The sequence below is a fragment of the Sparus aurata genome, chromosome 7 (genome assembly GCF_900880675.1).
Source record: "Sparus aurata chromosome 7, fSpaAur1.1, whole genome shotgun sequence".
NCBI lineage: Eukaryota > Metazoa > Chordata > Actinopteri > Spariformes > Sparidae > Sparus > Sparus aurata.
In genome coordinates this window covers 5,694,710-5,716,809 of record NC_044193.1, presented here as the reverse complement: position 1 = coordinate 5,716,809, position 22,100 = coordinate 5,694,710, and the positions used below count along the sequence as shown (strand labels likewise).

Here is a 22,100-nt window from a genome sequence, read left to right as displayed (position 1 = left end):
AGAACCGCGGTAACGTCTCACGCCAATGTCAACGTCTCGACACAAGATGGCGCCGTGCCAGTTTGTTCGTCGACTTCTCCGGCATCTTCAGCACCACCCAGCCCAGGCTGCTGGAGGCGAAACTGGAGAACATGCAGGTTTGACGAGGGATTCTCCACTCGTCACTTTGGTTGATGACTATCTGACGGGCAGACCGCAGTTTGTGAGATAACAGAAGTGTGTGTGTCTCAACGTCTGAACGGCAACAATGGCGCCCTCTAGGAAACTGTCTTCTTCCTTCCTCTTCACCACCTACACCGCAGACTTTAACTACCGCACTAAGTCGTATCATTTGCAAAAATAAGGGGACCTGGTCAACAATTTATAAAGTGGTGTGGGCAGAACCACCTGTGGCTGCTGTGTGGGCCTGTAGGGATACTGCTGTGCCTGTACTGGTTGTTTTCTCTCTCCCTTTGTTGCTCTCTGGCGCCTTCTCTTCCTTTATGTCTGTGCTTTATCTTTCAGGAAGACACACCTGTCCAGGTGTGTTGCAATTACCTGATAACATTTAAGGAGCATTAAGTAGAAGCCTCACTCTCTCTGGAGCCACTGCCCAGCTCACATTAAAAAGGGGGCTGTTTTTCCCCCCATGTGTTTCTCAGTGCTGGGGTTTTGATTTGTTTTGTTTGCAGTTTAGTTCCTAGGTCACCAGTAATCCATTTTTCGGTTTTCTTTGGTTCATTCAGGGTTAGATTAATTTCTATATAGCTAGGTGAGGATCTCCAACCTTTCTTTTGGTATGTAGTTTTTTGCTCTTTTGAGTTCTAAATAAACATTTGGTTTAATCATTTATTTGATGTATGAGTGTCCTTTTAAATATGTTACACCCTCTCAGCGAGCCTTCTATTAGAGGGTCCATAACGGTGGTGGATTTATAATAATATCGTTATATACTAATGTTGTTTTATTGGAGAAACATCTATCTATCTATCTATCTATAAACTAACCCAGCGTTACGCAACGTTGCGATTTTCACAACTTTAATAATGTATTGGATGTGAGCAAATTCGTAAGTCGAGTTGGCGACAGTTCAACGCAGTTTCAATATCCTTAATTTCTACCGATAACCTCGGCATAGATCCCCTTTTTGTTTAAGTCGAATACAGTTAGGCTTATCGTATTTTGACAAAGGAAGATGGAGGGGAAACATGCCTGATATACCAGTATTACGGACTAACATTTCACTGCTATATCAACATCCTTGTATTTCTTTTCTTTGAAACGTATGCCGAATTTGTCTGCCAAAACTGTCGTTATGGACAAGTTGTAAAGTAGCTCTGTAGGATTAGCTTCATAAGCGGTGTCATGTTTGTTGGCAAAGTAACAAAAGACTCTGAATGGAGTTTGGGGTAGTTACCGTCTTCTCCAGTTGACTACAAACGACAAGCCTGAATGCGTTTCTGTCAATACACATACACGTCAGACCTTATACCTGTCATTATTTACGAAAGTATGTATGTATTGTGGAAACCTAAACTGAACCAATATTTGTTTAGTGTGTGTGTGTGTGATAGCTAGCAGTAATGGATAACTTGCATGTCTGAAATTGAACGTGTTCTGCAGAGACGTCAGTTGTATAAACCATCTTAACCAGTAATCGTCTGATTGTCTGACTTATATTTGCTTTTCGTCTTTGCCAGAAAACTCCCTGACTTCAGTCAGACTTTCCAGTTGCAATCATGGGCGTCACTGACTTCCTACTACTGAGCTGTCTGGGATTTGCCATCGCTGCTAATGGTGAGTTACACAGATAAGCTTGGGACACATATGTGTGTTTAGTATAAACAAGCTGGTGTTTGGTACCCTTTAGTACCGTATCATACCTTTCAAACAAGACGTGCTGTGTAATATCTTAACATTTTCAATAAATGTTTTTGTTCATGGGTTCCATATGTGCTTCCCACATATTGCTGGAAGAACACACTGGATCTTTATGTGTGACGTAACCACATCTCTGATGGCAGTAACACTGTCCTCATTACCCTTTTGTTTTGTTTCTTTTCACAGAAATCGTCCATAATGGTACAGAACCAGGTAGAGTCCATATTAATGCTACAGAACTATCTGAAGCCATACAGTGTGTTCACTCAATGAAATTGTGCAGTTTGCTCAGTTGAATGACCCTAGTGATGGTATTTTTTTTTTTTTTACACATATACAAACCTTCCTTGATCTGTAAGGTTCTGAGTTCAATAGATCAGTTTATGGATTTCTCTTTTTTGAAATCCATAAAGTTTTTCACTAGATTTTCCAGAATATGGTACTATTCTACCACAGTATACAGCTATCAGGGTAGTACCATGATATAACATGACCTAAACCTGAATGGGGGAATATAACCCATGTCGCTCTCTTCACTTTAAAATGATTGCATTTTTTTTGCTTTACACACTGATGTGGGTTGCTTCTGTTTGAGCACAATCATTGTATTCTGAATTGTATTGATGTCCATTTGCTTTTTCGTCTGCAGGCATTAACTGTGAAGAGCCTCACGTTGAACATGGCTATGCTGATGCTCAACCCCCTTACAGACCCAATGATAAGGTCAAGTTCGAGTGCTCAACTGGGTATAAAATTAAAGGGAATCCTACCATGTCATGTGAGGCAGATGGTAATTGGTTAAATCCTCCCCCAACATGTAAGTTTTGCCTTTATCTGAAAATAAACCTGTTATTTTTTTTTAAACATGAGCAAAACATACTGTCATGCTAATCACAGAATATTCTGTATGTGCAGCTAATTTAAATTTCCCTTTGTTATGGATCAGATTAGCTTTTTGTTTTAATGTTTTTTTTAATTTCTTTTGCTATGAGGTTTAATAAAGTTTCATTTAGAATGGCACTCAAATGATCACATACCTCCACCAAGGCCCCCTTTAAATGAATCAAGCCTAATCCAATATCAGACTTTATAGCCTTGTATCACTCTGAATTGACTGCTTGATTTAAACTCACCAGATCTCGGCTGGAAATGTTTTTCCCAAAACAGCAAAGTGGAGGGAAAAAAAGTGGAGGAACCCATAAAGATTATCCTTGAAAAACTTTTTCAAGTCAAAAAGACAGGAGACAAAACTACTTAGATCAGGCTCAGTAAATGTATTACCAGAAACAAACATTGCTTTCCTTGCACCTCAAGCTTTTATCAAACCAAATGTTTGACACAGTTCTCTGTCCTTATTGTTTTATTTTTTTTAACAGGTATCTTTGACACTCTTGTACTACTTTATGTTGGAGTGGCAATACGTAAGTTAGAACTTCATCCTTGAAAAGTAGAGCATGAATGTAAATCGATGATGTTGACCCAAATCAAATGATGATGGCCTCAGAAGAACAGCGTGGTTATATCACAGTAGACTATGGAGGACTTCTGAGGGCATCATGTTTTTATTTGGGCTGACACAAGGAATTAGTGACACATTCAGTCGTTCGAGCATATTCATGTGGTGATTGCTCAATGTGCCACTTTGTCACCTAACTGTGCATGGCTCAACAGTAACTTTTCAAAGTTGTTGCAAGGCTGGCAACCAGACTGAAAATGTTTTTTTAAGTCAGTTTCCCTGCAACATTCGAAAACGTTTTTTTGTGTCGTAGCAAATCTTTGATCTCTGAACTAAGCTCAAATTCTGGTTATGGCTGCTATTATTTAAAAATTATTAATGCAACATGTATTGAAAATGTATTTATTTTAGGGTGCACTTCTTGCTGTTTATCAGTTGCCAAAATGGTTGCAACAAAAGGCAAGAATTGTTTGCCAGTAGCAACCTAGTAACCATTACTGTTGAGCCATGCTATGCTTTGTGTTTTGTAATATCCACCATTGTAAGATTTCACTGACTAATGCTAACAGTTAAGTTTAAAAAAGAAAAGCTTTGTAAGATTACTAATGAAACCTTTTTCATGTCAGGATGATGTCAGCCATTTACCCACTGCTACATTATTATTTTGTCTTTATCAAAGTATGGAGTGAACTTGAACAAGCACAGACACACATTAGGTCTAAGGGATGCAGTTCAACATCACATATACAATAGTTTTGAGATTAGGGTTGCTCAGGTATTTTCCAGGGGGATGAAAAGCAAAAAAAAGAAGAATGGAAACAGTTTACAAGTACCAAGTTTCCACAGTGTATCTCCCAAATAACAGCATTGCTTATGTAATTGAGTAAAACTACCCAATACATAAAGGTAAGTAGTTAAATATGTAATTACAGGATCTTTTTAATGTTTTTTTTTTTTATTCCCTGCTGTATTAAGATATAGTAACCATTTCTTCCCATAACTGTTAAATTTATCAATACAAAGATTCAGGAAGAAAGTCAACCTTTATGTGCCGTATATTTAATTTACTATCCCAACCAACCCTGATCTTGTTGGGGTTCTTTAATCATCCATATTCTGGTAATGGCTTTTTTTAACAGCTGTAAGCAGTATTTGAAGAAGGTATTCGTCATGTTGGCCAAGTTTGGTTGGAATCTTACCCAAATATATTGTACATATTTTGTACTGAAGCCCCTTAATGCCAACCACCTTTTTTGAATCATCATCTTTAAACTTTTTCCTCATCATAATAGTTGGTGCTGGTGCCACTGCCTATGTATGCGATCGCTCTGGAGTCGGAGCACGCATCTGCAGATCTCTGAAAAATCGGTAATATATTTGAATGTCTTGTTCAACTATGCAGATTAACCCTATGAATGGCTTTAACAATTAATGGCAGTGACAGTGCTTGATCCTTGTCATGGCTGCTCCACATTTTTTCTCATGTCTTTGCTTTGTGTTTAGTCTGTATTTTACATACTGTGAAAGCTTTCTGTCTTTCTGTCTCTGTCTCTGCATGTTGAAGTTTTGTGCACTTGTAAGGGTTTTTTCCTCCACCACATTGTCAACATTGTCATAGGGGGCGCTGTAATAAACCCTCAAACACTCTCCTACACAGAACTGTATGTCACTCAGTCGAAAAAGCACTACCCCAAGTGCTGCATGGTGGCTTTAATGAAGTGTTGACACACATTCAAATGTGTGGAGGTCAACGAAATGTAGCATTGCTGATAAAGCCAGTTAAAGTATGAAAGATGAGGCACGTTAGTTGTGTTTATCATCTCCTTTTCTACCTTAGGAGTACATGTGACACATTAGCAGATGCAAATGTGTCACATGTACTCCTAAGGTAGAGTCTAAAAGATTATTACTGTTATTGATATCAGCCTGAGACGTACTGTCAGCGTTGGTTTTGTGTAAAACTAAACTAGCTGTATAGGAGAGTGTCACAAAGTTCTGTCTGCTGAAGAGGTGTGTTCTTCACATTTGAATTACAAATAAGAAATAATTTGAAGAACACTCTGAAGTTTGCTTCATCTCTTGGTTTTTAATGGCAGTATTTGTATTTTTTAAATTATCCTTATTTGAGATTTTGGAACACCAGGCCTAATGACATGAATACAAAATAGTTATTTGCACTTTTGTTGGGTGTGTGTGTGTGTCTCTCTGAGGTATTCTTTGGAGCTGGGTGTTATAATCTTGTAGGTGATTAGGGAGTTTAGCTTGCTCCTTGTCTGCCTGCTCATACATACACATTAATGTTGATCATTTTGGATTACAGCCGTCAGAAGAGACAAGAGGGGAATGTCACAAACGCTGAACAGGAAGAACTTTAAACGGTAAGAAGGTGGTCCACCTCAAGTATCTATCTAACTATTTTATGCCAAATAAACAAATAATGATGAGCAAGAATCCATCTGTCCATCCTCTATAACCCATTATTCTTTTCAGGATGTTGTAAGTCTGAGGGAGCAGCCAACTGGCAATACTCAAGCCTCGCGGGGCACCTTGGACAAGTCACCAGTTCTGAGCACGAAGTTCGAAAATGTGGGCAGAAGCTTTTATATATATATTTTTTTAAACTGTACCAAACACTATCAGTCTACCTCCTCCCTCCTACCACCGCCTACCATCTACCTCAAAACTCGCCACACTCTTTACACATGTCACATCTGGTAAAAAAATTTATACTATAAAAACTCTATAGACTCATAATGTCCCCTAACGCTGGGTCATGTGACCAAAAACCTTATTTGATCTTCATGAAATTTGCAGGACTTAGAGGTCTCATCGATACAGCCTGGAATTAATTTTGAGGAATTTTGTGCCCCAACAGGAAGTCAGCCATCTTGAATGGCGTGCATCTATTTTTATTTTGCCAACACAGTTTAGAGGACTTTAGGATGTTTTCAGACTCACCAAATTTGGCACAAGGTTCAAACTCTGAGTATTTTAATTTGATATAACAACTGCCCTCAGGTGCGGCACAACACCTCAGTAGCGCCCCCTAATGGCCTTTCCCCATTTTGTTCATACAGAGAAACTCCTACACACACCAAAGTTTGCACATTCATCACGAGTCACGAACACGGATATGTGCTCGGGTCTGGGCCTTTTCAGGGACCAGATGGCTCCACGGAACCCCCTGAAAGATTTCAAACTTGAAGCCCCGCCCCCTACATGCACCTACACTCACAACATTCGGTATGCATATATATCATGACCAGACACACAAAAAACCCTGTTGGACCCATACCTTCAGTCCAACAGGAAGTCTGCCATTTTGATTCACAGTTGAGATTTTACCACAAATAGTCGCCATTTGTCTACCTCGTACTTTAATAAACTTCTACAGATTTAACACCAAAGACTTCATAGTCAGTGAGTATCATTCTCAGACCTTGAAGATGAAAAGTTATTAAAATCTTTTGCCTCCGTTATCCCTGATGTGCGGTTGATTTCGATGCGTCGCCATAAAGCAGGAAGTCCTTATAACTCTAACATACACTTTCCAATCTACACCAAATTGGTCACACATTTAGAAGCTGTCGCCCTGAATACGTCTGTGCATCAATACCGTGTCATATCTGTTGGGGAAAAATATGATTCTCCCAGGACATTATGTCTCCTTACAATAGGAGGTCATACATGTCTTGTACAGACATTAAAGTCTGGATAAGGAGAGTGATGGAATATTATTGATCCAAATCTAGCGAACTGATGATGAAGACGTGTAAGGTGCGGTTAGTTGAAATGACACACACAAAGTCACTGTGATATCATTCTCTATTTTTTTCCTCAGGTTTACATTACTATGATGATTTTTTTTTTTATTTTATGGTTAAAATGATTCCAATCCAATTTCATTCAGATGTTTTGATATTCAGTAATAAGTGCACTAGTAATTTTTTTCAAATGTTTACAGCTATACTTTTATATTTGTTGTTTGCCTTAATATTATATTGTAAGAAATTAACAAATTGCGATGAATAAGATCAACTCAGGGAATTGCAGCAGAAGACAACATCATGCCATCTTGTGATCGTGCTAGTAACCTCTCCAAGGTAGCGGCCCCCTACCTAAATCTAAGAAACCTAGATAATTACAATGTGTTGATCTATTGTATTAATCTGTTTTTGCCTAAGAATCAAATATATGCAGTGTTTTATATGATCCTTTTAAATGCTGTCTAATTTATTTTTTATTTTTTTTAAATATAGCACAATTTCTGTATGCTGAACTGTGTGAAGATGTAAAAATGTAATTGATTTTGTATTTGATTTGAATGTAAGTGAATGCCGGTATTCCTGCCACCCCGTAAGGAGGCCTTCGATCTATGTTTACAGACTAAGTGTCTCTGACCTATTTTACCTCATAGTCTTCTGGTCGGGGGGAATTCTGCATCACCCCCGTTGCCATGTTGTTAAACAGATAACCCATCCATGGAAGCACTGCCTCCTGAAGCTGTAAGATATAATTGGGAACATATAATTGGACATTGGGGAAGACTCATTAAGATTATCATGGCAACACACTGTGAAGACAGACTTGCTGTTATTTTGCTCCTCCATGATCATGCTTTATAAATTATCTCAATGTCTCTGAGTCTTCTTCATCTCTCCTGAATGGTGAAATGAGCCGAAATTCAATTTGAAACAAACAATTTGAATTGAAAACAAATGAGCTGATATCATTTGCAGTAGGGGAAAAATGATTATATATTTTAAACAATGTATTACATCTAGAAATGGTTCTGTATGTTTAGATGAAGGGAGTTTACAGAGACAGAGAAGAACAGACAGTTGGTTGTTTTATTCAAACATGAAAGATGAGCCATCTGAAATGCGGCTATGCACAAGTCAGCTTGTATAATACAGCAATGTATGATGTATAGTACAGCAATAATTGAATCAATTCTTTGATATGGAGACAAAGAAAAATGTGTTAACTTTAAGGCCTATAAATGCTAGAAATTAAACTTGTGGATTTGATATTGGAGTTTTGTTTTTCCAGCTCAAAGTCACACTCACCCCAAATATTTTAGACATGCTATGATAAAATAAAAACTTTTAGAAAGCTTATTGAATTAAATACAAACTGAGAACTGATAAAAAAAATCCATCCCCTAACATTTCCTGTTATTACAGTGCCACCTGGTGGACTTCACCCCATTTGTCTAAATGATGCTTTGATCAAGTTGGCAGATGGACATCTAGTGGTGGTGGTGTTACAGTACAATACCAGAGAAATTACTTCAGTCACTTCAATGGTATTTTGGGTACAGCCATAGGATTCTGTAGGGTACCATGAAGTTAAACAAACAAATCCACGACATGAACTGGGAGGTGAGAATGGATTTTTTTGTCAAAGGATACTTCAGATCAGACTTCAGGTCTTTTCAAATCAGTTTGGGACTTGATTAGTTCTGGATTATGGCAGACAAGCTGTAGAGAACCATCTTGAGGTTTTTCAGTTACTTCAAATGGATAGGAGAATTCTGCAATGCTGTTTTCTCACAAAGCCACAGAGATATGTTGACTACAAAAGTCAACCTAACTTTCCATCGGTATGGGAGTGAGGAAAATGGTGAGTGAATTTTAATTGTTGGGTGAACTTTTCATTTAAAATAGCTCCACAAAATAGACAAGAGAGCCATTTTGGTATTTACTGCTCCGCTTGGGATCTTTTGCGTTCTTAGTGATATTTCTGTGCATTGTAATCAAATGTACAGAAGCAAGAAAGAGGTGAGTCGAGAGGAAGAGGGGGGCTCGCTTAGGGACGGATGCTCCATTTGGCTAAGTGACCTGCATTTTCCAGTGGTCGTTCTTTGGAAGTCATATCAGCTCCTGTGTTATTGGTTTGGTCGCTGTATTTTTTATACCAAGGTTCTCTGATAAGGTGGTGATTCTGAGTCTGGGTCAAGATGTGTGTCGTTATTTGAGATTTGAGAAATATCTCAGGCCCACAAATGCTTTAGTTCTTAATTTAAAGAGTAGAAATAACTTTTCACCACATTTTTGCTCAGAAAATAACACAATCAGTGTTGTAGATAAGTGATACTTGTGATAAAATTGTACTTAGGTAAATGTAAAGATATTGTGTTAAAATATTACTTTTGTCACTCATACGGGCAGTACAAATATCTTATATTTAATGTACTTAATTATAAAAAAGGTGATTTTCTTAAAATATATGTTAATAGATCAAAAGTATAATAATTTTGTTTGTTGTATTCTTGAGGTTGATCGATTATCAGTCGGGTCGATTACTGGATCCTATAGTCAGAATTTTTCTGATTGGAATGGTTAGATTGTTTTTTTTTTTTTATCCCATGCCGCTAAAATGAATTAAAGTTCAAAAGTGCTGCTTTGACCCTGACACAGCATGGAATCTGCAAAGTAACTAGTAAATAAAGTTCTCAAAAAAATGATAGATGATAAATAAAAATGAAAATTCTCAAGTACAAGTACATCATAATTGTACTTTAAGTTGTACTCTGTAACTATTTTTTGTTATATTTGCTAAAATGTTGTTATGATCTGACAGTTGAATAAGATACGGGTCAGCTGGCGCGCAGGTGGTCGAGTGGTTAGAGCGCATGCCATATAAAGCAGCCGACCCCGGTTTGATTCCGGCCGGAGGTCCTTTGCTGCATGTCACATCCCCCCTCGCTCTCTCTCCCATATTTCCTATCTGTCTGCTGCTTAATAAAGGTGTCTATGCCATAAAAAATCTTTAAAAAAACCAAAAAGATACAGGTCAGCTGTCTGTGGCTCCACCCAGTAGCCCCTAATTTGGTTTGCAAGAATCCTCCGCTTCCGGAATCAACACAACCAATCAGAGCCAAGGGGCGTGTCCAAAGAGTGTCAATCATGCTCGTGCTGGTTAGCTTAAGCTCAAACTGTAAACAATCGTGGAGAGCCAACAGAGGAGAAAAATGCCCCGCAGTGGCCCACGGCAAAGAGAAGAAATAAGAAGACTGATGAAGAAAAGCAGTGTAAAAACAAAGAACTGGACCGAGCCAGAGAGAAAACTAGGATAAACATCTGAGCGTCATTTCAGAGGTGGAGGGAGCTGCGGGATTTGTAAGGACTCAAGAGCGATGCAGAGTTAGCCGCTTTTCTGCTGGACAGGTAAAGACACCTGCTTGATATAAGTTTCATTCCATGTTTTAAACACAAGGCTATGATGGCGATTGTTAGCTTGTATGCTAACTCCGGTGTTTAGCTTTTGTCTTTATAGCAACTGGTTAGCAAAAGTGTCTTTCAAGCGACCGAAACGAAAACGGAAACGAAACGAAACGTTAGGCTACTCATGCTCCAGAAAGGCAGCATGGCAAAAATGTTGCACCGGGTAATACTTGGCTTGTAATTCCGTCTACTGCGATGTGAGGAATTTTGTTTATTACTCGGTATATTTACAGTGACTCGGCATGAGGCACTCCTCATTGTAATTTAGTTGTATTGATCAGAAATATAACAATCAGGACTAATTCAACCTTATGTGAATGCGCCATCTTGGTTATCCTGAGTCCTCTGTTACCATGGTTACAAGCAGGCTCCTCTGTGGGGAGGGGCTTTGAAGGCAACAGAGGGGTAGAAGGACTGACCTGGGAGCTGTTCTCTTTCAATTTTTCTGGCTAAGTCCACTTTTTTCTCATAACTACAGACTGCAACTTTATGGTACTTAGCTATTAATTTTCCTAATGAAATGAAGCTATTTTGTGAGGCGAGAACTGTCACAATGGCAGCTGGGAAATAAAGTAGAAACTAGGCGTTGCTCTGTGATGATATGTGAACATTACCTAGCTTGTTAAAAATGTGAACTTTTATCAAACCAAATGCAGTCAGCCAAGACATACAAATCTTCCCAGGCCCACAACATGCTTGAGGGAAAGGAATCCCTTGCACAAACAATGCATCAGCGGTGAGGTGTTTTATGGCACAGAGATAATGTTGTCTAAATTGATGTGATAAAAAGTCCAAGTGCCTTGTTGCAACTTTGAAGATAAGTTTCTGGTTGTTTTCTCATCTGGTTGTTTTGTAGTTTTGGGGAAGGAAGGGAGAAAAAAATAGTAAAAGAGGAACATTACTCATAAAAGACAGAACTTGTCGCTTAGGGGAATACATCTCTTTGCACACTCTAGCAGGGTTGGGACCATTACATCACACTCTATGAATGCGTTGGCTACAGTGTTGGTGTTAGTGTTGCAATGGTTGTTGTTTCTGGGTTTTGGCTTTCAAAGTTTTGCTGGGAAATATGAAGGACAGAAATCACCGGTGATGGTAACAAAATAGCTGCTTCAGGGCATCAAGCCAAATCATCTATCAGTTATGTTTTCTACACTTGTCTACGAACAACGTAGGTCATACCAGTGATGTCAACTGAAAGCTTCATATGAAATCTTGAGAGAAATGTGAAAATCGCTTACAACTCAACAGCAGAATTAAAAATCACTCTGATGACATCGCTTTATTTCCTCCAGCCCATGACATGGTTATTTAAAAAATAATTCATTGTCTTTTGTCTGGAATCTTGTTTTCATGTGTCATCTCTGCCATATATTTAGAATAGAATAGAATAGAATAGAATAGAATAGAATAGAATATGAACTTTATTGTCCTTGCACATCAAGTATACAATGAAATTGCAGTGCCTCTCTGGTCAGTGCAGTAAAGATATCACAACAGAAATGGATAAAAATAGCATAAAAGGGGTTAAAAGGGGATAAACAATATACATCATTTACACTCAGACATAGTCTTTATGAATTCAGGGTCCTGATGGCCCAGGGAAAGAAACTGTTTTTGGGTCTGTTTGTCCTGCTTTTGAGGCACCTGTACCTCATGCCAGAGGGAATGAGGTTGAACAGGAACCCTCTGCAGCTTTATCCTGTCTGCCACAGAGCAGCTGGCATACCAGGCTTTAATGCAGTATGTCAGGACGTTCTCTATGGTGCTGCGGTAAAAGGTCCAGATTTGAGGTGAGACAGGAGACAATGTTAACATAACTATTTGAAAGTTATGCAGGGTTCTCCCCAGATGGTGGAACAGCGGCGCCGCGCCGCTATACCGCTAGGTCAGCGCCGCTATACTCAACAATGTTAGCTACTTTATAGCGGGTGTTTGTGGGCTGCCGCCATTGACGGTGACGAGCGTCCGTCCGTCCCCCGGTTGACGGCGACGAGCCCCCGGCTGACGGCGATGATCGAGCGAGCGTCCCCCGCAACCCCCCCCTGACAGTGACGAGCGTTTGCACCCCCCCCCCGACGGTGCGCCGCTATACTAAAAATTTCTGGGGAGAACCCTGTTATGTTAACATTAATGCATTTGAAATGAACGAAAAAAACATGGTTTTGTACTGAAAATACAGCACTTTCCTCTTTTACTGAGAGAATGATGAAAAACTGATTAAAAACAAATAAATATAGCCAATTGATGACCCAAGAGGTATTAATTGTACAAATAACCTGTTGTTTTATTAAAAAATATGAAATATGATGTTTTTTAGGTGTCATTTTTCTGTAAAGGCTGGGGACAGAAAAATATACATTATCATAGAATGACCCATGTCATGTAAAATATCATATAGACCCAAAGCTGTTAAGGGAAGTTTGCTAAGTTCTGAGAAGAAGTGAGGTCTTGAATGCACCTGTGCCCCTCAGCCCAAGACCTCATAAGCCATGTCGAAAATTAAAAATGACTTTTTGACTTGATGACGGCTATAAATGCTTTATTGACATTGAATTTGTTAACTGTTTGCTTGTATCCTTTTGTGCTCTCAAAGTTGGGCACAGTGTTATGACACCGGAGGTCTTATAAACATTTCTCATCTCTCAGCCAGACTACCAACATGTCTGCTTGAGTGTGGGATGTGTTTTCAGAGAAAACCTTTAGAAGTGCTTTGCTGCTGGTGGTGCTTGGAGGATGGGAAAAGGGGGAGTCTCATTTTCATGTGCGCCAGGGTTTTCCCTAGGCCTTGGGCGTAACACACAGTTTTGGTTTAGAAGAAAATTGCGCCACAGTGTGTGAGGCCAAGCCCATTTCTTACAACAGAGCAGGGTTGAAAACTCTCTGACTTCAGTCAGACTTTACAGTTGCCATCATGGCCGTCAATGACTTCTTACTCCTGAGCTGTCTGGGATTTGCCATCACTGCTCATGGTGAGTTAGACAGATAAGCTTGGGACACGTGTTTAGTATAAACAAGCTGGTGTTCACTTGTCCTCACTGCGAGTGCTCATCTGTCTCTTTCTTTATTTTTCATCACAGCTCAGGACTGTGCCAGACCTTCTGGAGGACCCAACATGCATTTAAAGGACGAGCACACCCTTAAAGAAACTTTTGCCGATGGGGATCAAGCAGCCTTTGAATGTGACACTGGTTACACTTCTACAGGAGGGTCCTCATCTATAACTTGTACTGCTGGCAGTTGGAGTGCTGTGATGCTGAAATGCCAGAGTAAATATCAGCACCTTCTATTCTCTATTCACACATTTGATTCCATCTTGTGAATCACAGCTTACCATCATAAAAATGTGGAAAACCGACATTATCTAGTGACTAGTATGTTGTCATTAGTTAAAGATACCCAGTGATTTTTAAAGGGTGGAGAGTTATACTAATGGGAGTTTTCTCTTTTGCAGGGAGAAGCTGTGGCTCTCCTGGAGAATTGCTAAATGGATATATTGATTACCCTAAAGAGAATTTGTTCGGGGATCATATTGAGATCACTTGCAATCAAGGGTAACTAATAAACTGAGAGCATTCATGTTCATAGAAATTATTTTGTAAAATATAATGTAGGAAACACCAATGTTTCCAAATGGAAAAACATTACATTTTTGATTGAAGTGGATTGGTCAGTGGGGCTTCCTTAATTTTCAGTATTGTCATGTGAAATACAAGGGTTAACAGATCTTCCTTAAGGTTACTCTCTGATGTAAAACTTTTATTTTTTTCTTCCTTGATTAGTTACAGAATGGTTGGTAAATCTACAATTGTTTGTGGAGCAGCAGGGTGGCTGGACAGGTTGCCGAGATGTGAAGGTTGGTAGTCTCAATGTGTTTATCCAAAATACATTACTAAATAAATGCTTGCTGTCTTTTTCCATCCTGATAAATGTCATTTTTATTTTGCAGTGGTGACTTGTGATGAGGCCCCTCAGGTTAAGGATGCCACCTTCACCCCATACAAAGACTCCTATGACTTTGGAGATGTTGTACAGTACAGTTGTCGAACAGGTTTGACACTCAATGGATCAGCTTCAATATCATGTTCAGATGATGGAACATTTAAGCCTGCTCCCCCAACATGTACCAGTAAGTGTTTTTACATTTTCTTTCAACCTTTCTCAACATATTCGCAGTGTAATCTCAGCTGGTTATGATACTGTCACATATTTTGGAAAAGATTTTTTGATTTAGATTTTTTACAAATGTGATTGTTCTCATTTTAATTTTCTTTGCCTGCAGGGGTTCAGTGTGAACATCTTGGCATCCCAAGTCTTGTACAGGTGAGTGGTTCTCGACCACCTCATGGATACAAGGCTACGGTCACGTACAGGTGCAGAACTGGATTAAAAATGGTTGGGCAGCCTACCTTGACGTGTGAGATAAACAGTCAATGGTCACCTGGACTTCCAAGATGTGAAAGTAAGTTAAATGAAAACTACTGGATTTACTTCTGTAGATGAAAGTCACGCTGTTTTGTTTGTCATCATGTTCTTGCATGTGATGAATGTAATCACATCACGTCCTCTATACTTGGCTATTTTTAAAATTCGTTTTAGTCCTCATTGCATTGTTTTCTTCCTCTTCTGCTAGGTGGTAGGGCTGGGCAATATTAACTTATTGTTCTGATATAAGAGTTTTTTATACCTTTACCCAGTCAGTCGTTGTGTCCACATTACTAGGGATTATTTATTGAAAATGAGATCAATGTTATTTATTGAGATATCTGATTTTGTGGCCCAGTTCAGCATTTAAGACGTTCTTATGAGCAGATTCAAAAATATCAAGACGTATATTGTGAATTGCTATATTGCCTAGAAAATGTCCGTCTCATTTTAAGGCCATATCGCCCAGCCCCTCTAGGTTGTTAAATACAGTTTTAAAAAGTCAGGAAGTTGCTCTATCACCATTGTTTGAAAAAGTGTTGTGTTGCTCCTCTGCGAGTGGACCTTGTTTATTTATGTGATGAAAGGCAAATGAAGAAAAAACATTGCTGATTTTAAAAATGCTGAAATAAGAAAAAAATATATATATCTAATGGGATTATCCTGAATTTTTGAAAAGTCTTCTGTCTTTATCCTCTGACAAAAAAAATTCACAGACTATATTAATAGTGCTTTCAAAATAAAGAAGATTTTAAGTTGCATCAGTGGTCCATGTTACGGGCTTAAAAGGTAACTCCACAAATTTCAGACAGTAAAGTGTGTTTTAAGGTCATGGGGGGATTTAACTGCATAAGTGGAAAAAGTAGCAAGGAGCCTTTTTTTTAAACCAGAGGAAGCTACCTGTAATGTGGTTGATTTCTCACCATGCACCTTCAGCCAGAGTCACTGGAGGCAGTCAGTCATCTTAAATGCAACTTCCTCTGGACTCACAAAAGGCTTCATAGTACTTTTTCACATATGCAGCAGCACTCCCAGAGATGTATAAACACACTTTAATGTGTAAAATTGGTGGGGTTACCCTTTAGTACCGTACCATACCTTCAGACAAGAAGTAGCACTTTCATTAAAACACTTTTTGTTCATATGTGCCATGTGCTTCCCACATAATGCTGGAACAACACACTTGATCTTTCTGTGATGTAACCACATCTCTGATGGCAGTAATACTACAGAAATATCTGAAGCCATACAGTGTGTTCCCTCAATGAAATTGTGCAATTTGTTCAGTTGAATGACCCTAGTGATGGTATTTTTTTTTTCTCCTTGATCTGTAAGGTTCTGAGTTCAATAGATCAGTTTATGGATTTCTGTTTTTTGAAATTTCCCATTAGATTTTCCAGAATATGGTACTATTTTACCACAGTATACAACGTACAGCATACAGCTATCATGATATAAAATTACCTAAACCTGAATGGGGGAATATAACCCATGTTGCTCTCTTCACTTTGAAATGTTTGCAGTTTCTTTGCTTTACACCCTGATGTGGGTTTCTTCTGTTTGACCACAATCAATATATTCCGAATTGTATCGGTTTCCATTTACTTTTTTTTTTTTCGTCTGCAGGCATCAATTGTGAAAAGCCTCACGTTGAAAATGGATACCTGACTAATGATGCTGGATCCCCTTACAGACCCAATGATAAGGTCACGTTCAAGTGCGAATTGTTCTATGCCATGGAAGGGGAGTCTACCCTGACATGTGAGGCAGGTCTGTGGTCACCTCCTCCCCCCAAATGTTGGAGCTGGTTTAGTCATTTTTTAACATGAGCAAAACATACTGTCACGCTAATCACAGAATATTCTGTAAGTGCAGCCAATTGTAGTGTCTCTTTTTGGATAAGATTAGCATTTTGTGTTTAATTTATTACATTTTTTTTGCTAGGAGGTTTAATAAAGTTTGGCACTCAATAGAGTGCATACCTCCTAGGCTCCTTTAAATGAATCAAGCCTAATCCTATATAAAACTCTATAGCCTTGTATCACTCTGAATTGACTGCTTAATTTAAGATCACCAGGAAAAAAAGAAAAAGTTTAACACATGAAGGAAAAAAATAAAAAAAAAAGTATTGAAATTGTTTTCCCACTCGGCTTCAAACATAAATTAAAAAAAAAAAAAAAAAAAAAAGTTCTCCATTTGGTTTCCTGCAAAAACAAATTAAGGAACCCATAAAGATAAGCCTTGCCGGTCAAAAAGACAAGAGACAAAACAACTTGGATCAAGCTTAGTAAATGGATTACCAAAAAACGAACATTTCTTCCCTTGCACCTCAAGGCTTCCATACCAGCAGATGAGCATTATGGTTTTATCAAACCCAATGTTTCTGTCAGGCCTGGGCTGAAGATAGGACTCAGAATTAAAGTAATTCAATCAAGTTTTATTGCGAAATATATTTCCTTTACTTGAACTCTTTTAAGCAACGTGACTTAAAGAAATAGGCTATAAACCACAATCTCTAACTGCTAAGCAAGAAACATGAAACAAAACAGACTGAGGCATAAGACCTCCAAAGAAAAAAAAAAACAAAATAGCTCACAAAGAGGAGGAAGACAAGGCTATAAACAAAACTACTCTATCAATATCTATGAAAGTTAAGAAACAAAAAGAGGCACTCCACCAGAGGCAAACAAGTGTTATAAACTTAAACTTCACTTTACTGAAAAAATTACCAACAAAAAGTCACTCACTTAAGAGGATCAAGAAAACAGAAATACAAACACAGTATCTTGGCGTAGTCGTAGCTTGAGACAAGGGTTGGAGATGCAGGATGAACACAAACACTCTGGCACAAGACAAAGGAAAACGCAGACTATTTAACACATGAGGGAGAGGGGAACAGGTGGAAACAATCAGGGATCAGGGATGACGTCAGACCAGGGACACAGGAGGAAGGGCAAGTGACCTGAAACGAGAGGGGAGTTAGACTTTCAAAATAAAACAGGAAATTCACAAGACAAAAACCCAGACGACACAAACCTCACCACTGTGTGACAGTTTGACACAATTCTGTCCTTGTTTTTTAAACAGGCACATTAAGTGGTGGAAAAGTTACAGGTGTGGTTATGGGAGGTAAGTTACAACTTCATATTTGAAAAGTAGAGCAAGTTAAATTAGCAAGATAATGTTGACCCAAATGAAATGATGATGGCCTCAGAAGAACAGCGTGGTTATATCACAGTAGACTATGGAGGACTTCTGAGGGTGTCATGTTTTTTATTTGGGTTGACAAGAAGGAACAAAGTGACACATTCAGTCATTTGCGCACATTCATGTGGTGATTGCTCAATGTGCAACTTTGTCACCTAACTGTGCACGGCCCAACACTAACTTTTAAAAGTTCTGATGGATGTGGAGATGGTGGAAAAAATCCAGTTTGATCGTGTATATAGGCTCCAATGCAATAGAGATAACCAAGGAAAGCCTTGTTTATTGATGGCGAAGTTTGAACGATTCAAGGATAAAACTTTTGTCAAAAGTTTCAGCAAACACCTGGCGGGTAAGCCGTATGGTGTGAACGACCAATTCCCTCCAGAAATTGTGGCACGAAGGAGAAAGTTGATCCCCAAATTAAAAGAGCATCGGTAGAAGAAAGATGCGGTAAGACTCATTGTAGACAAACTTTATATAAACGGTAGACTGTTCAAGGATAAAGAAATCACACCGTGGCTGTTTGGCCCCAACTAGACTACCCACACATGCAATGAAAGAAAGGGGGAAAAAAAAGAGAGAGACAATCTTCAGATATCTGAATTACTGTATTACCCATGCCCATTTAAATATGGTGGTCTTGTATGACAGGAGGCTACTCATAGATAAAGAGGATAATAATGTAAGGATGAATTATAGAAAGAGGAAAATAGGGATTTGATTTGCTTGCCATATAAGTGAGTAAGATATTTTGTAACATTAATGATGGCCTCCACACACGTGTTAAGGTGGCTTTGCCTCGGCTGACCACCCAATTTTTATTTTGTTTTATGTTGTGTGTTTCTGTCTTTTTTATGTTCTTACTGTTTTTTTGTTTGGATTATTTGAAATGTTTTAGTAGACCTGTGTGTATTTGTTTTGTATGTGATGGTTTAATATTATTAAAGAGTGTCTAGGGACATAAATAGGTTGGTTATAGGGAGGTTTTAACTGTAATGGGTTAGCTAACAATACAAAAAGAAATGAGGTTTTCAAATGGCTTAAAAGATAAATGTACATTTGATATTATGTTTACAAGAAACACACTCTGTATCAAGGATGAAATGAAATGGATGAGAGAATGGGGAGGAAATATTTTTTTTAGTCATGGATCTAGCAATCAAAGGGGGGTATCAATCCTTATTGAAAAGAATCTTGATTATGTAATCCATACAACTCTCCGAGATACAGAAGGAAGATGGATTATTGTAGATTGCACAATTAAATCTTTACGATTATGCTTAGTTAATTTATATGCACCAAATGGGGATGATGCCACTTTTTTGAATGTATTCAAGAGACCATTCAGAATTTAAAAGATTGTGGGTCTAATATTATTATTACAGGAGATTTTAATACAGTGTTGGACACCATGATGGATAGGACTGGAAATTCTTCAGTTAATTATCATCCACATGCACATGGAGCTATCCAGACCCTGATGTCCTCCCTTGATTTAACTGATATACGGCGACTAAAAAATCCCCCAAAAATTAGATATACATGGCGTAGTGACTATTTTCTTATATCCTTCACACTATGTTCAAAGACATCTACGACTGATATAAGTGAACATTTGTGTTCAGATCATTCACTTATAACCCTCCAAGTGATGAATGATGATTTTCATAGAGGTTCAGGTTTCTGGAAGTTTAATTTGTCTTTACTACAGGATGATTTGTTTGTTGAAAATACAAAAACATTTATTTCAGATTTTTTTAATGTTTAATACTGGTAGTGCTAACCCTCATATTGTATGGGAATCTTTAAGTGTTCGTTCAGGGGATACTGCATAAAATATTCTTCTTGGAAACATAGGTTGAACACACGTTATGAAAATGAATTGATTCAAGAGATTAAAAAGTTAAGTGAAGAAATTGATGAGGACGGTGAAACCTTTTCAGATATATATGCTACTTTGGAAAATAAACATAGAGAGCTAGAGAGACTCTACCATAAAAAAGCTAGTGGCATTATAATTAATTCCAGAGCTACGTGGATGGAGAAGGCTGAGAAATGTACTGATTTTTTTTTTTTAAAACTGGTTCGTAGAAATCAAACAAGGAAAAATATTACTCGACTGGAGACTGAAGATGGGTCCGTGTTATCATCGCCAATAAAAATCTTAGAGGAAGAAAAATCCTTTTTTCAAAATATTTACACTCTAGTAGAACAGAGTTGTCCATCTCCAGACCGCTACCAATCCTTTCTCCCCGACTCTTATCCTAAAAAGTTGTCAGATTTACAGAAACAAGATTGTGAAGGTATGATCTATGAGATTGAGCTTCGTCAAGCAATAAATTCCTTTAAATCAGGTAAATCACCTGGACTAGATGGGATAACAGTTGAATTTTATAAAATATTTTTTTATTATATAAAAGATCCCATTCTAGCATCTTTCAATTATTCTTTTGAGGTTGGTAGATTATCTGGAACTCAGCAAGAGGGACTGATTTCTCTTCTTCTAAAACAAGAGGCAAATGGTCAGTACAAAGATCCAGTTAAATTTAAAAAATTGGAGACCCTTAACTCTATTGTGTTGTGATAACAGAATATTTTGTCTAAATGTATCGCCTCTAGAATTAGAAAGGTTATGCATGGAATTATTGATAAAGATCAAAATGGATTTATTGAGGGTAGATTTATTGGGGATAGTATAAGACATCTCTTGGAAATTATTGAACTTTATGAGAAAGGAGAGAAACCTGGTTTAATTTTTGTGGCCGATTTTGAAAAAGCTTTCGATACAGTGTAATGGGAGTACATTTAAGAAATGTTTGAAATTTTTCAATTTTGGTATTTTCTTGATAAATTGGGTTAGAGTACTATATAATAATCCATTAAGTAGAATTACAAGCAGTGGCCATTTATCACAAAGTTTGTTATTATTTAGAGGCGTTAGACAGGGTTGTCCACTATCTCCATATTTGTTCCTGTTAGTAATAGAAACATTAGCGATTAAAATTAGGAATAATATCAATATTAAAGGTTTGAGTAATTATGGGTTAGAATCAAATATTTCGTTATGCGCGGATGATACAATTTTTTTTTTATCACCCAAAGAAAATTATTTGAATGCATTACTTAAAGATCTGGATCAGTTTGCAGAATTGTCTGGTTTGAGGCCAAATTATGATAAATGTATTATTTTGCGATTAGGCTCACTACATGGAACTACATTCACACTTTCATGTAATTCAACATTGGTGTGGTCAGATGGACCTATAGATATACTTGGTATTCATATTCCAAAAAGGATTGATGAACTGGTAAAAATTTACTTTGAGAACAAACTTAAAAAAATGAAAAAAGTGTTATGTCCATGGAAATCAACAACATTATCTTTATTTGGGAAAGTCACCCTTGTTAATTCACTGTGTACCTCTCAGTTTACTTATTTGTAAATGTCTCTTCCATCCCCTAACAAGGCTTTTTACAAGAAGTATGATGAATTAGTCTTGAATTTCATATGGAATGATAAACAAGAAAAGATTAAGAGGAAATATATATATAATTCTTTGGATGAAGGAGGTGTTAAATTAATCAATCTTACGGCACTGAATCTGTCCTTAAAAGCCTCTTGGGTACAGAAAATATATTGTAATCCCAACTGGAGTTCCTCTTGCTTCTTGTGCAAAATACACCCAGTATTTAAGTATAATTTATTTATGTTTGCACAGATTTCAAATACCCACTTTTTTAAAGATATGATACAGGCATGGCTACATTTCCAGTATTTTCCAAAAAGAAAATTGTTGGTATGTAAACCTCTTATACAAAATTACCTGTGGCTTAAAGGGAAAAAGATAAACCCCTTTTATGTACAAGTTTTTCTTGAGGGCATATAATTTGAATAAGGAGCCGGATAAATTTCAATCTTATTG

The 22,100-nt window shown here is 37.8% G+C and overlaps 2 protein-coding genes across 10 annotated transcripts in view; both read left to right on the top strand.

Moving 5' to 3' along the window:
• Positions 1-22,100, top strand: part of LOC115584383 (C4b-binding protein alpha chain-like) — a 53,488-nt gene that overhangs the window by 192 nt on the left and 31,196 nt on the right. For 2 of the 7 annotated variants that reach the window (XR_003984532.1, XM_030421769.1), the window contains exon 2: positions 1,680-1,692. Coding sequence is in view for 5 of the 7 variants with exons in the window: in XM_030421770.1 (XP_030277630.1) it covers positions 1,719-1,776; positions 2,047-2,073; positions 2,510-2,677; positions 3,237-3,281; positions 4,609-4,684; positions 5,637-5,691 (429 nt within the window). In the remaining 2 variants the exon portion in view is untranslated. The other 5 variants (XM_030421770.1, XM_030421771.1, XM_030421772.1 and 2 more) reach the window with 5 other exon arrangements.
• The window catches only part of LOC115584381 (C4b-binding protein alpha chain-like), a 42,480-nt gene continuing 33,764 nt past the window's right edge, over positions 13,385-22,100 (top strand). For 2 of the 3 annotated variants that reach the window (XM_030421767.1, XM_030421761.1), the window contains exons 1-5: positions 13,385-13,517; positions 13,626-13,814; positions 14,000-14,099; positions 14,328-14,401; positions 14,495-14,674. In XM_030421767.1, coding sequence (XP_030277627.1) covers positions 13,460-13,517; positions 13,626-13,814; positions 14,000-14,099; positions 14,328-14,401; positions 14,495-14,674 — 601 coding nt within the window. In that variant the 5' untranslated portion in view covers positions 13,385-13,459. Of the gene's footprint in view, positions 13,518-13,625; positions 13,815-13,999; positions 14,100-14,327; positions 14,402-14,494; positions 14,675-22,100 lie in introns of those variants that run through there. The other variant, XM_030421764.1, reaches the window with a different exon arrangement.